Below are 14589 nucleotides of genomic sequence, written 5' to 3' on the forward strand. Positions count from 1 at the left end.
GCAGGTGGAGATTCCCTCTGGAGGCAGGCAGTTCATTGAATAGGAGTTTCAAGAGAGAACAAGTTTCAGATTGTGCAGCTTCTGAAAAGCAACAGGATTATGACAACCCAGCTGGCTCCACTGAACAGCTTTAAACATAAAGTCACTTTTGGGAATTAAATTAGGCAGAAACTTGAAAAGCAGCTTGACTTAATACGTGAAATTTAAAATTGCAAGAAAGCAGGTGCAAAGACTGGCACACTGAAGGATGATGCACAAAGCACCAAATGTTGGTAGTTTGGTCAATACTGTATAATGAATAATGCTTTGCTGGTCTCAATTCTCTTTGCCTCTGGTCAAGAGGACTGCCCTTCTTTTCAAATATTGCCAGAATTGAAAATTGAAATTCATCTATTTTACGTGGCATAATTTTTTTTCTTCAAAGCTTAAAATGTCAACTTTATGTCAAGCACTAAATTTCTGAAGGAGTTACACAATGCACAAGAAAATATTTGATTCATAACAAATCACTGGCTTCATGCAGTGGGAAATCACATGTCTATGGAAGAATAATGATTTCTACAGTCTTCCAAATGTTTTGGGAAGAAGTACCATTTCCTATAATTGAATTGACAAGTTATATAGGACCAAACTAAACACATCGTCAAGGTGTTTGAATGACTACAGAATGGTTCCTTTTTTCAATATAATATATTCCCCTGGCAAAATTTTACTATAGTTTCTTCTATTACACATTTCCCTCTCCCTTAGATAGGTGTCATCCAGACACCAGCTACAATGGCGTACTAGTCTTGCAGAATATTTTAATCCTAGAATTGAAAAGGGGGCAATAAATAGCAATTAACATGAACACTAGTTCACAAAAAGTTAGTAAGAGTAGCTATAAGGTTCAGAAAAAACAAACAAAAAACAACTCCAAAAAACCAAGATCTTTGGCTGGCATGGTCAGGGGAAATAAGGAGTTTAAATATGCTAAGAACAAAGCTAAGACATAGCTGTGGCACATATCCATTACTAGGTGAGATGTTATAAATTGCTCCTCAGAAGCATCCAATAAATATTTGTTTTCTGTATTTGAAAGCAAACACGACGATGTGTTTCTATCACTTAAGAATGGATTACTTCCCAGTCGTTTAGGTAACCAAGGAGGATGTCAAACATCATCTAAGTATAAATATTTTTAAATCAGCCTACCCAAATATATGACAAAGAGCCCAAAAACGTTGTTTGAGGAAACCACTGGCCACAGATGTTTATTTTTAAAAACAATCCTTAAATTCAAAGGAAATTCCAGAAAAGTGAAAGAGTACTAAGAGTGTTCCAACATTCAAAACATTGCAGACGGGATGACTTGGGTAACTACAGGCCATTTAGCTAGTCCCATACAAAATGGTAGAAAACCTGACATGGGTTTTGATCAATAATATAATGGTTAGCTTTCACCATGGTGTCATAGAAAATAGGCCTTGTCAAACAAACTTGATTTCATCCTCTAAGGCTACTTTTTCCAATCTGTCCACATCCTTCTTGAAGTGTGAGGCCCAAAACTGGACACAGGACTCCAGGTGAGGCCTCACTGGTGCAAAATAAGCAGAAGAATCACTTCCTTGGATTTGCAAGTAACACACACATGTTAATGCAACCCAGTATGCCATTGGCCCATATTCAGCTTATGGTCTATCACCAGGTCCTTCTGAGCATTACTGCAGCACACTCAGTCATTCCACATTCTGTATGTGTGCGTGCAATTATTTCAACCCAAGTACAAGACTTTGCATTTGTCGTTGCTGAATTTCTTCTGGTCAATTAAGGCCATTTTGCCAGTGAATCCAGGCTATTTTGGATCCTACCACTCCCCCTCAGGGGTCTGCAACTCCACCCAACTTGGCCTCATCTGCAAATCTGATGGGTATACACTCAATTCCATTGTCCAGTTCATTAATGAAGATACTAAACATCACCAGATGCAGGACAGATCCCTGGGGAACCCCACTGGATACCTCCGCCCAGCTAAAACAGAGCCATGGATGCTTACTCATTGAGCATGATGATTCAACCAGTTATGTACCCACCCAACAGTACTTTTGTCTTGTATTTTCTTAGCTTGTTAATGAGAAGTTTCTGAGACAGAATGTCAAAAGCCTTGCTCAGGGCAAGGTATATCACATCCACTGCCTTCTCCCCATTCACAGAGCCTGTCACCTTATCTTAGAAGGAAATTAGGTTGGTCATTGCTCTTGGAGAATCCATCCAGCTGTCTGTGATCACCTTGCTCTCCTTTAGGTGCTTCTCAGTAGATTGCTTGAGGACCTGCTGCATGATCTTTCTGGGTATCAAGGTCAGACAAACTGGTCTGTAAACCCCTGGATTCTCCTCCTTCTCTTTCTTAAAGACAGGAACTATATTTGTCCTTTTCTAAGTATCTGGAACTTTCCCGACCTCCACAAGGTCTCCAAGAGGATAGTTAATAGCTCCAAAATTACCTCGGCCAATTCCTTCAGTACCCTAGGGCACATCCTAGCTGGCCCTGCCAACTTGAGAGCATCTTAGATTCATAGATTCTAACTAATTCCTAACCTGGTTCTGCTATAACCCTTGAAACTATTTTTTATCAATAATCCAGAAAAAAAAGGTAAAATCTAAATGCAACTTAGACTGGCAGAATAGTAAATAACAAGGATAAGGTGGTCATACAGAACAGTCTGGATTACTTGGTAACGTGGGTCCATTTGAACAAAAAGCATTTTGATTCCAAATGCAAGGTTATAATGCTAGAAAAAAGGCACAGAGGCCAGAGGTACAAAAAGCACAACTGAATCCTGGAAAGCAGTGCCTCTGGAAAAGGTATTACTGCAGACAATCAACTCCATATGAACTCCCACTGTGATGCCATATCCAGAAAGGGCACTGCAATCCTTGGCTTCAAAAGTAGAAGGAACAAGGCTGTAATTTTTTTCTCTCTTTATATATAGGGTCTGCTATCCACTAGGGCTGTGTGAAGCTCCAGTCCCTGATTCGATTTGATCCGACTCGGTGGCCAAACCTCCGCACCCAAATCAAATCAGAGGACCCTTTAATTTCTCCGAATCAAATCAGAATTTTCCAAATCAATTCAGAGATTCGGCGATTCGGACATAGACAGCTTTAAATGTTTTTTCTGCATACCTCTAGGTACCAGGTGGCTCATGAGTGCTGCAATGCTGGGGCACATGGAGTGTCCCACAGAAGCATAGGCAGCATTAAATGTCCCATAGAAGCATGGGGGGCTCCTCAGCACACTCAGCAGCAGACCCTGAAATGGATCAGAAACACTTCCAGTCCACTTCTGGGTCTGCCAGAGCACATTGGGGGGCCCCTTGTGTCTCCCCCCCCCCAGCTTGGCAACTGGTGCCTCCTGGGACTGGGGTGCACTTGGGATTCCCTTGTGGCCGATTGCCAAGCTGGGGGGTGCGGACAGATGGGGCCCCATGCACTCCCCGGAAGATCCAGAAGTGTACCGGAAGTACCTGCCCTATGGGACACGCCATGCACCCCAGCATCGCAGTGATCACCAGCTGCAAGTGCTACCTCAAGGCATGTAGAAAAAGCGTTTAAAGCTGTGTCTGTGTCCGAACTGGCAGTTCTCTGAATCAGCATTGAATGTTCAGATTCGGATTCAGCTGCGTTGAACTGGGGAGAGTGATCCAAATCAACTAATCGAATCACTGTCCCCAATTCAGGCCAAATCTGAATCAAATAGGGCCCATTTTGCAACTCCCTAGTATCCACATTGCAAAAAGGACTTAGAAGATTTGAAGAGGGTACAAAAGAGCAACAGAAAAGTGATCCACAGGTTGGGAAAAATGCTTTACAATGAAAAGATGTAGGGGACCTTAGCTTGAGAAAGTGATAATCAAGGGATGACCTGGTTAGACTCAGAGGGTTTAAACTTCTCCAGGGGAAGGGAGTTGGAGTTAGAAAGAGATCCTGGGTGTTTATTAAATAGACTCTTTAATGAATAAGGTTTAAAGAAGAACTAGTGGCTGGAACTCAAACTGGAAATAAGGCATAAAGTTTGACCTTTTCCAAAAGATTAAACAGCTTCACCTATGATAGCACTTGGGAGTGGGTTTCACCATCTTTACATGGCTTCAAAAGGCTAGGCATCTTTTTGGTGATTTCCTAGCCAAATACAAGTTATTGGGCTCAAAACAGGGATAACAGGCTAGAGTTTAAGGGCCATAAGGGGAAAGACTAGATGATCTAATGCTTTCTTCTGGCCTTAACCTCTAGGTCAGTGATTCTCAACTAGGGTGCCCCAGCACTGGTTAGTACTGTTAGGTTTACAAACATGATTCACAAGATAAACTCAGAGACTTAAAAAATAAATCAATGGCTGTGCCCTTTCTGAGTTCTTTGCAACAGAAAGATTGCTCTGGTTTTTTTTGCCTACAGAAAAAGAGTGAAAACTAAAAGCTGACACATTCCAAAGGGTGCCTCGAATCTAAAAAGGTTGAGAAACACTGCTCTAGGTACTACAGCAAATACTGAATATCTGAAGGCTGATCTATCCATCTATCTATCTAAAGAGCTTAGTCCATCTGTCGGTGTGTCTGTCTGTGTGTAACGCTCTTTAAATACGAATAGCTTGAAAACTGTAAGAATAGAATATTTGTGTCTTCAGATAAATGTCTTTGCTAAACTTTAGCATTTGTTTAGTGACCATGTCAGTATGATCCCAACTTCCAGAATTGAGGAAAAAAAGTCAGGAGCCAGGGCTGTTTCAACTGAGCTCCTCCCAGGAGGACACCGGCAGCTCAGCACAGCGGGGAGGACAGAGGGAGGGGCCAGCTGAGGAAAAGCAGGAGCCAGAGGTGTGAGGCAGTGGGCAAGCAGGGGCTGCCTTATCCTGAGCTCCAAATAGGGCAGGAGGTGCCAGGGGGCAGCACGGAGGAAGCCCTGGGGCATGGGTGGCTGCTGTGGGGCGCAGAGCTTGCCTGCCCTTGCTCTTGCCCAGCAAAGAGGTGCGCAGGTGGCAGCCGTGCCCACTGGATGAGAGCAAGTGCAGGAAGGGATTGGTACCTTCAAATGTTCAGCCTATTTTAAGTTCTATAAATATTTAATTTATTTAATAAATATAAAAAGTAAAATCTGTTTGTTTTTATCTGAAATTCATCTGTCATTCTTGACGAACAATTTGCTAGTTTTAGATAATGGAGGATCATACTGACAATTTCAAGAGAATGGTCATGTACAGAATTTGCTGGCAAATGTCCCGCTAAAGAAATACTACAAAGCTCTGCCTGGTACCACATGGCTACCCTGCATCTTTGCACAGATAAATACTTAAACCTAATGGGATTTTAGGAAAATTGGTCTCTTTCATAGAAACAGGATCTTGCAACTGGTGGAGCATTTCAACACTCTTTCCTGCATGATTTAATGGAAAAATCTGCTCTAAGTGTCTCAGAAAGGTGAAATTAACAAAACATTGATTTACCCTTTGAAGTCACACTAAAAACTTCCAAACTTCAACTTTAAAAATTATGTATAAGAAGAATTTATTGTCCAAAGGTAAATAAAGAGATCAATTCATAGTCTTCACTATTTACAGACTTATGTTTCTTCTCTTAAGGAAGTAGTACTTTGGAAAAAAAGTTTTGAGGAAATCTTCACTGCTACCAAGATCAGCTATTCAGCTTTGCTTATAATAATGAAATAAAATATTTATTAATTTACAGGTGCCCTGCTCAACGGTTTTCATGCTGTGAGTGTGTTATAGTGTTCACCACCATTTCCTTTCTTTCTGAAGCTTTCTTTGTTGTGTTAAGCTTGAGCGTTTGAAATCTGCAATCCTCAAGAAACAGTTTTGAATTCCGACGGAACCACAGATGCAAGTATCCATTATAGAAATCAACAGCTGTAAGCCTTTTGTTCTTTATGACAGTTTTGACTCCAACCCAGCCTTCCTAGGAAGAGAAGTAAAAGATGTACACTGTTTCTTCCAAACTACTAAAAGCCAACATATTTAGAAATTTACTAATTTAGGAATGCACTATTTTAAATGTTACAAAACACTGAAGTTGTTCAGTTTAAAAAGTTTACATTATCTGAATCAACCTTGCACTTGTAAATTAAAATCCTGTTACCAGACACAGCAAAAGTACTTTAATCTACAACATAAAAAAAGTTTATTTGGCTGTCACAGGGTGGGGTCCCTAGGGACAGCCGTGATGCCCCTAGGGCCCTGTAACCATGCCAGCTTCACCCAATGGGTGCCTTCTATTCTCACCTGCCAAATCTCAATGGGTAAGAAAGATAATAGATGGTAGATAGGGAGGCTGCCCTCAAGGTGCTATGCAGTCACAGTCCTGGTGGACCCCACTAAACTGTGTGGGTTCTTAGACCCCTTGCTGGGTCCCTCTCTAAATAAGTGCCTTATGGGACACCCCAAGCCTTATGGGCTACATGCACGGCTCAAAAACCGCCCCTTTATCATGCCCCATGCCTAGCAGATGGTATGCAGACGTCTCGTGATGAGGCCTCAGCTTAGTTCCGCCTCAGTAACTGTGCTCTCTGGCGCTGGGGTCTCCTCACCCCATTGCTGCGCTCTCTGGTGCTGGGGCTCTGCATGGTAGTGTGCCCCAGTGAGGTCTCCTCCTCCCCAACAGCCTCATCCCAGTCCACCAAATTAAAAGCAACAACATAAATATGAGCCCCTGAGCTACAACATAACTGTAACCATAACCCTGGATACTTTATAGTCTCACCAGGAGCAGCACAGGCACCCAGGTATATGTGGAGCTTTTCTACATGAACTCCACTCCCCCTGGCAGCTGCCAAGGCCCTAACTGCCTTCCATCCCAGCCCTGGGGCTTATATGGGCCCAGAGCCCTGCCATCTTCTGGTCAGCTGACCAGGTACAGCTGCAAGCTAATTCCTTTGTTAGCCTGCTGCCATAGTAACCTGCACCTGTGGGGTTTCTGCCTGGCTTCTAGGGCCCCCTTCTCTAGGCAGTTTTTGCCTTTAAAGGAGCAGGCACCTTAGTGCCCTGTGACATTGGCCTAAGCCAACAAAACAGATGCATAAAAAGTTAATACACTGATTATTAAAAATAGCAGAAACAAGTCTAAACATCATTAACATTCAGAAAAGTGAATGGAAAACAAAGAACCATTACCTTGCAACGAACCACCAGTGCCTGGGAACGTTTGTCGTATAATATGGAGCCTGGAACTGTTCTGTCTTCATTTACTAAATGATCTGCAAACAAATGGGACTACTTGCATTTTCATGTTACTGAATAAGAGTGAAAATATTAAGCTTATATTTGTGCCTGTCTTTGAAGCACAACAATTATCTAAGAACTAGTAATTGCTCAAAAACACTTTGCTGTGCTTTATCCATTCCTTCATGGCGTAGAGCAAAGAACAGCAAGTCACAACAGGTGTGAAAGTGACCCATGAGTGGCAATGGCTCCGTAGTACAGTGTCTCATCTTATACAGGGCAAAGCTCCTTCACATTAATAAAAATATATTTTGTCTGCAGGAGATTGAACAGTAAGAAGCCACACTCTGCACTGTCTCATATTTCCAAGTAAAGGCAGAAATATCATCAACTCTCCTAACAGACACTATCCATCTCCTCAAGGGACGTGCAAAGAGGGAGAGTCAGGGCAAGACCACAGAGGGGCTAATCTTCCTTGAAAGAGACACAAACCAACGTGGGACCCATGTCATTAAAGCAGGATTTCCCTCAATTATCCTCAGGTTTGACAAGGTTCCAGGGCTATACCTGCTGCTCCCATAATGAAACCATTAAATATATTTTTAATCAGGCACAAATGTAGATGTTCACCTCAATGCACAGGGAGTAAAAATGTATAAATCCTCCTGCACAGAGACAAGAACATTTCTCATTTAAAGGCAAGCCTCCCTTAAATTCCATTCAACATTCAATTTTGAAATCTGCTTCATTTATATGTTGCCTTGTGCAGCTACACATTCACTTGCACTTAAATTAATTCACTGCGCCTGTGTAAATTTTACAGCAAAAGTTATTAACGGATTAAAGTACATACCAACAAAGTCAGGCTTGTTATGCACCTCCACAAAATCCAGAAGTCTAACAGGACTACCCAGCCAGAGTGTTTGCAATGGGAACTGGAAACAAGATCACACAGCACTTTCACAAGAGTCTCAGTTAATCAATATTTATCATCATATGAAAGTTACCTGCAGTAAATGGTATTAGGGCAGAGATTTAGGGACTGTTTCACATAGGAGTTTATACACTGTAATGTACACAGTGCTGAATTGTTTCTTTGTGCGTTCCTCCTTTATGAGCTATATTAAGTTATAAGACTAATTTTGAATAATTTTTGCCAGCCACCAAAATGGGTTTGTATTAATAACTTGACAACTTATCTGCACACTGTTAACTTTTACTTAATACAAGAAAAAGGTACAGGTACAAGCCTCATATAATTACAGTGAATACTGGAAGAATTTAACTTATATTACTCAGAACTTCATAAATACAGCATCCCTCCTCCCAACACCTCTGAAGTCCTACTTACATCATTCCTGTTTTACAGATGAAGAAAGTGAAAAGGATTTAATCAATTTGTAAAAAAAGTAATAGACAATTGTCACCTGAGCTAGAAATTCTCCCAAGTTATGCCCCCTATTCTCACCCTACTAGCCTGCTGCACCTCTCAAAAGAATCAAACCATCATTTGAAAGGCTAGCAATTCTAAACACAATAGGGGGTAGAAACACATTAAAAGGAAGGTTCCCCCGAAGTCCTATTTGGTCTTACTTTAGTTCCTATGGCACAGTGTAGTCGCAGTATCTGTTCAGCAGTTTGTTCTTCCCATTTTATACAACTCATGGCAGCAGTGATCTTAGGAGCTAGGATCAAAGCAGAGCGAGAGCCATTATTTCCTGCTTTGTGTTCGTTCACAGCTGAACAATGAGGTGAAGACAACCGCATAACTCATCTTGAGCAATGTCAGAACCAGAGGGCCTTGCAAGTTGATGACACTTTTGTGCAAGCCCAGTAGCACATTTCCTAATGCTGCTGACGGGTGTACTGCTTGTGACTGAACCCAAGATTTTCTTTTCCAGTGGGTGTTGGGAAGGCAAATATGGCTTCAATCTAAGGGAAAATCCTGCAGCATTCTTCCCCTTGCTCCGATGTGGCTGTGCCACAGAAATCACTAGGAGCTTTGCCTTTGGCTATGAAAATCAGAGCCAGCCCTACATGAAAGCCAACATACAACACATCTAAGAACACATGATATGGAATCATGGAACCCAAATTCAGCCTCCCCCAGTAACACAAAACAAAGAGAGGTTTCATTAATACTCTATACCTACCAAACGTTGCTCCCTCCTGCGGTTGCTCCCTTTTATTTTCTAAACTTTCGGGCAAGTTTTTCAAAACAGAAAGCAGCTGCAAAATGAGATTTTGTAAAGGACAAGATCAAATGTAAATGGCATATTAGAACTACATTAAGTATACTGCCAGAAACATCCTTCCAAAACAAGAACCCAGCATATATTTTGATCCATGCAACTTTCTATAAAGCTTACAAAAATCTCACTTCATTGTACCTAAAATACACCTACCTATACTATTCCATCCCCACATCACCCAACCTCCAATTAAAAAGTGAATATTCCTCAACTTTCTGCTGGTACATGGCCTAGCAGCATTTAAACAAGTTTCTTCTTGTTCCAGTACTGATTCTAGTCAAAGGAAAAAATTGCTACCAACTTTAGTGGAAGTAGTGTCAGATCTGGTGTTTACATAGTGTTCAAAATTTCTTGCTTGGCTGTTTAAGCTAGAACACAGGCAGACTGAAACTAGATCTCTCTTTTACACAGTTCTACCAGTACTGCCAATGTCTCTTTTCAGCAAGACATGATGTTCAGAACTGGCAAATCTCAGACCACCCAAGCTTGTAGTCAAAGCTTGCAGTCAACTCAGACGACTATCGACAGCAGTTGTTTATGTACTGGGAACCTATTTTTTCTCTTCAAGGAGTTTCTTTTAACAATTCAAAACAATAACTGCTTAGAAAAAATATATAGATAATAGGTTGTATAAATTTACCATGTTACCACCCAGTTTTGCTAATATTGCTTCTAGCTTCTTTGCTGTGCAGTGGGGAGGAACAGCAAGCTTTTCTTGCTTAATAATTGGACCAACATCAAACCTAAAAACAAATACACTGATATTAGTTTCACCTTTTAATAAATTATCACTTCACTCATATGCAAAAAAGCATGCAGTTTTGCACAAGGCTTCTGTATTAACTGAAATAATCACTCTCCCTTTCTATTTGAGTAATAACTACTATGTTAAAAATGGCTTCACAAGACAACAGGTAAAAAACAGAGAATAGTATGACACAGCTGAACAAAAAACTAACCAAATACAGGATTTCCAAATCAAAAGGCAATATTTCAAAAGAAAGATGGACTGCAATATTCAGGCCTTTCACATCTTGCTGAGGTCTATTATTGGACAGAAGCTGGCAGGAAGAGCAGACGGCACTTTGAAACCTGACACTAAAAGGGGAGAGCATATACTTTTTTAAAAATACACACTATAGGATAGCACTTCACATGTGTTCATTTTCAGAAGAAAACAAGTCTGTGCAGAGTAAAGTAGTGCATTGGCAGGGCACCCAAGATGCTTGCTAGGGCTCCAGAAACGTAAGTGCAAACTCCTTCAGACCCATGCTGAAGACTAGCCCTAGCTGACCCAAGCATAAGTAGGTACCTCATGGTTCAGGCTGAGGAATCAAAGGTGGCCAAAAACTGACCTATGTCACTTCCTTGTACTGCAACTAGCTATAAGAACTAGTGTGCCTTAACCACGCTAGACTCAGGCAAACCACCAATAACTCGTGCATCAACTATTTACCTAGAGAAGCAAATTATCAGTTTCATCAAACAGCTGCCTAGATTCCAAGTCCTAATCCTGCAGAGTCCAAGACTAGCTTTGGCTTGTACAACAAATTACCAGCATATGACTTTGAAATGGTGGTTCAAGGTAATTTGTGTGTTCACTCAAATACAAGATATATAACGAGCCAGCAGGTCAGATCAAATTCCTGAACTACTTTCAAGTATTTTAAATATTAAGGATATGGATATGTACACATAACCATTTCAATTAAATAAAGTTAACATAGCGTAGTCAATAGTCATAAGTTAACTTAACATTGGTAAGCCACAGCTGGAATACTGCATCCAGTTTTCGGTGCTGCACCTCAATAAGGATGTGGATAACCTTGAGAGGGTCTGGAGGTGGGCTACTTGTATGGTAGGGGCCTACAAGTAAGGCCCTACAAGGAGAGACTGAAGGACCTGGATCTCTTCAGCCTCTGCAAGAGAAGGCTGAAGGGTGATCTTGTGGCCATCTACAAATTCTGTTGGGGTGGGGGAGCAACAAGGAATAGATGCTCTGTTCACCAGGACGCCCCTTGGGGTAACTAGAAACAATGTACACAAACTGACAGACCGCAGATTTAGGCTGGACATCAGGAAGAACTTCTTTATGGTAAGGGTTACCAGAATCTGGAATGGGCTTCCAGGGGAGGCAGTACTCTCCCTTACCTTGGAGGTCTTTAAGAGGAGTCTGGACAAGCACCTGGCCCCAGCACTCTTTCCTGCCTGGGGCAGGATGTCGGACTCTATGATCTGCTGCTGTCCCTTCCAACCCTAAAAATCTATGAAATCTACGATTTCTGCATGAGAATGGATTGCTTTAAAAAAAAAAAAAAATATTTAGTGTACCTTTTGGGTCTAATCTGCATAATTGTCACTCCAGTTACTGTATCACCATGAAGCACTGTGTGGATTACTGGAGCAGGGCCACGCCACCGTGGGAGACAGCTGGGATGCACATTCAACACGCCACTGAATCAGAATATTTGTAATTAAAACAGGACCGGTAATTCTTTAATGTGCTTGAATATGTATTTATGATAACAGCTTTTTTTTTTTTTTTTTAAAGAAAAAGAGGGCATGTTTCAGGATTTTAGTGCTTTTGAAGAGCTTTCTTTACAATATCATATTTAAAATGCTAACCCTAATAAAGAAAGCTAAAAAAATACACTACAAGCAGTCCTCCACTTACAGCATTTCGAGTTACGTTTCGCACTTGCAGCGTTTATAATTTGACACCCTGTTTCAACGCCACACCAGCGAACAAGTTCACTGTGTCGCCCATCTCCCTGGAGAACATCTGTCCAAACTTCCTCGGACACTTTCTTTAAGAAAGCAGACGAGACTCCAGAAAAACCTGCAGCCTGAAAATTCCAGCCAAGAACGCTTCAAAAAATCCAACCAAGAGCCCTTCAAAACGTCTAGCAAAGTCACCTCAAAGAAGTCCTTCCAAATCAATACCATTGCTATTTACAATATAAATACATTCCTGTAGCTACATTACTTATCTATAATTGATTGAGTACAAGATTCTGGGGTATTTTTGGTGAAAATAGGGTATCGGGCCTTAGTTCAGGAACCAATCCCACATTTATAACATTGTTTCTATGGGAAAATCAGTTTCGAGTTACAACATTTTGACTTAAGTCACAGTTGTCAGGAATCAATTGTGTCCAAGGACTGCCTATACCGTCCTACCTATAGTTACTTTATGCATTTGAAAGCTTTTGCAAACACTGTTTCAAAACATTTGCTGCCGACCGAGCGCAATGTAACCACCCTCTCAGGCAGGAACCTCCTGGCAGAACCAGTAAACGTTCCTCGAAAGCTGAAAGACTTGCCAGGGACCTGGTGACTGTCTATAAACTCACTAGGGCGGGACCAGAAGGGTTTGGGGGAGAGACTGTTTCCCCTGGCGCCCCCTGGCATAACAAGGAATAATGGACACAAGTTATTGGAGAGTAGGTTTAGGTTAGACATCCGCAAGAACTACTTCACAGTTAGGGTGGCTAGGAGCTGGAACCAACTTCCAAGGGAAGTGGTGCTGGCTCCTACCCTGGTGGTCTTTAAGAAGAGGCTTGATCCCTACCAGGCTCCACTCATTTGATTCGAGTTTTTCTCCCGCCCAGCCGGGGGGGGGTCGGACTTGAAGATCTACAATGTCCCTTCGACCCGACTTCTACGATTCTATGACTCGCCAGTAGGCCTCTGCGAGTCGGCAGCGATCCGATCCGGCTGCTTTGGATGGTAGCTATCCAATCCAGAGCTCCGAACCGGGTTTCTGCCTCGATCCGGCCGAAGCAGCTCTGAAGCTTCGGAGCCGCCTCAGAGATCCGGCCATAGGATATCATGGCGGAAATCAATGAAATATCTATAACTTTGTTGTTTTTTGTCTGATTTGAATGAAACTTGCAGGGATGGTAGCCTCTGCTGAGAGCATGAAACCTGCCAAGTTTCAAGAAGATCAATGCAGGTGTTTGGGGGGAACTGCACCCCAAATTATAGAAAGCAAAACTCCTGTCACGTCTGTGTCACAACACAGGGGGGTCAAAACTGCAGGGGAGGGAGCTCTTACTGAGGCCACAAAGTCTGCCAAGTTTCAAGGAGATCGGTGCAGGGGTTTGGGAGAGAACTGCACCTCAAGCTGGGGACAAGCACAACTCATGCCATGGGTGACCCTGTATGTGTTAAAGTACAGCAGGGTGACAGCTGCAGGGATGGTGGCACCTGCTGAGGCCACGACGCCTGCCAGCTGTGGAGGAGATCGGTGCAGGGGGGTTCTGGGGCCCTGCACCCCTAGCTGCTGATGGACAAAACTCATGTCATCAATTAGCACCTTCTTTTCAAAACCATGGCAAAAAAACTGGTGCACCGTTTTGAATTTTCCAATAATAATTTGGCGTGCGGTGCTTTGTGCGGCACTGGGCTCGGCCCCCCTAGCTTTGGCCTACATCACCTCTAGCCCAGGTGCATACTCAAGCAGTGCACCCCGGTATAAAAGGCGGCAACCCTACCCATGCCAGATCAGCCATCTGTCATAGCACGGCCTTACATATGTACACAGCCCTTCTTCCAACCTATGGCACGCATTTGTCTGTAAAGATAAAATCCCCCGGAGAAACTGAGCGTTGGGGGACTTGTTACAGTTTTTCAGAAGTTAAGGGGTACTCGCTACTTAAAAGGGTCAGAAATGCTGGCCTGTGCGACCCAAGCAGGATCCTCTGACTTACTATGGGAACTGCTGAATGAGGTCCTCGCTGAGGAGGTGCCCGAACGACGCCACCACCCCGACATCGAAGCAGCCGCGGGGGCCCGTGTGCGGCCAGTGGTGGAGCGGCAGCTGGCACTGCGCAGCGCAGGTTTCCACGGGAAGGCTCCTCGTTGAGGACGACGGCAGAGTCACGACCTCCAGGCTGCTCACCAGAGCGTCCTGGCGGGGCTCCCTGGGCCGGGCAGGGGACAGCGGTGAGCGCGGGGGACAGAAGCTCGCTGCCTCCCCCGTGCCCCCCACTCCCAACCCCGCACCTGGCGGCGTCCAGCGCCCTCAGCGACTCGGCGGCGAAGTTGTCGGTGCCGAAGAAGAGCACCCGCCAGGGGGGCCCGGGCCCGGGCCCGGCCCCGCACAGACCCCGGGAGCCGCCCGCAACA

General features: G+C 43.3%; 1 protein-coding gene across 1 annotated transcript in view; it reads right to left on the reverse strand.

The window, feature by feature from the left end:
* Nucleotides 1-5519: 5519 nt before the first annotated feature.
* Nucleotides 5520-14589, reverse strand: part of MTFMT (mitochondrial methionyl-tRNA formyltransferase) — a 9814-nt gene continuing 744 nt past the window's right edge. Inside the window, exons 2-10 of the mRNA XM_019503982.1 lie at nt 14467-14573; nt 14172-14384; nt 11791-11913; nt 10100-10202; nt 9361-9436; nt 8801-8892; nt 8061-8142; nt 7160-7242; nt 5520-5948 (exon numbers count right to left, since the gene is read on the reverse strand). Of these exons, the coding sequence (XP_019359527.1) occupies nt 5730-5948; nt 7160-7242; nt 8061-8142; nt 8801-8892; nt 9361-9436; nt 10100-10202; nt 11791-11913; nt 14172-14384; nt 14467-14573 (1098 nt within the window). The 3' untranslated portion in view covers nt 5520-5729. The remainder of the gene's footprint in view (nt 5949-7159; nt 7243-8060; nt 8143-8800; nt 8893-9360; nt 9437-10099; nt 10203-11790; nt 11914-14171; nt 14385-14466; nt 14574-14589) is intronic.

The sequence above is a fragment of the Gavialis gangeticus genome, unplaced genomic scaffold (assembly GCF_001723915.1).
Source record: "Gavialis gangeticus isolate Ggan-Ray unplaced genomic scaffold, GavGan_comp1, whole genome shotgun sequence".
NCBI classification, from domain to species: domain Eukaryota; kingdom Metazoa; phylum Chordata; order Crocodylia; family Gavialidae; genus Gavialis; species Gavialis gangeticus.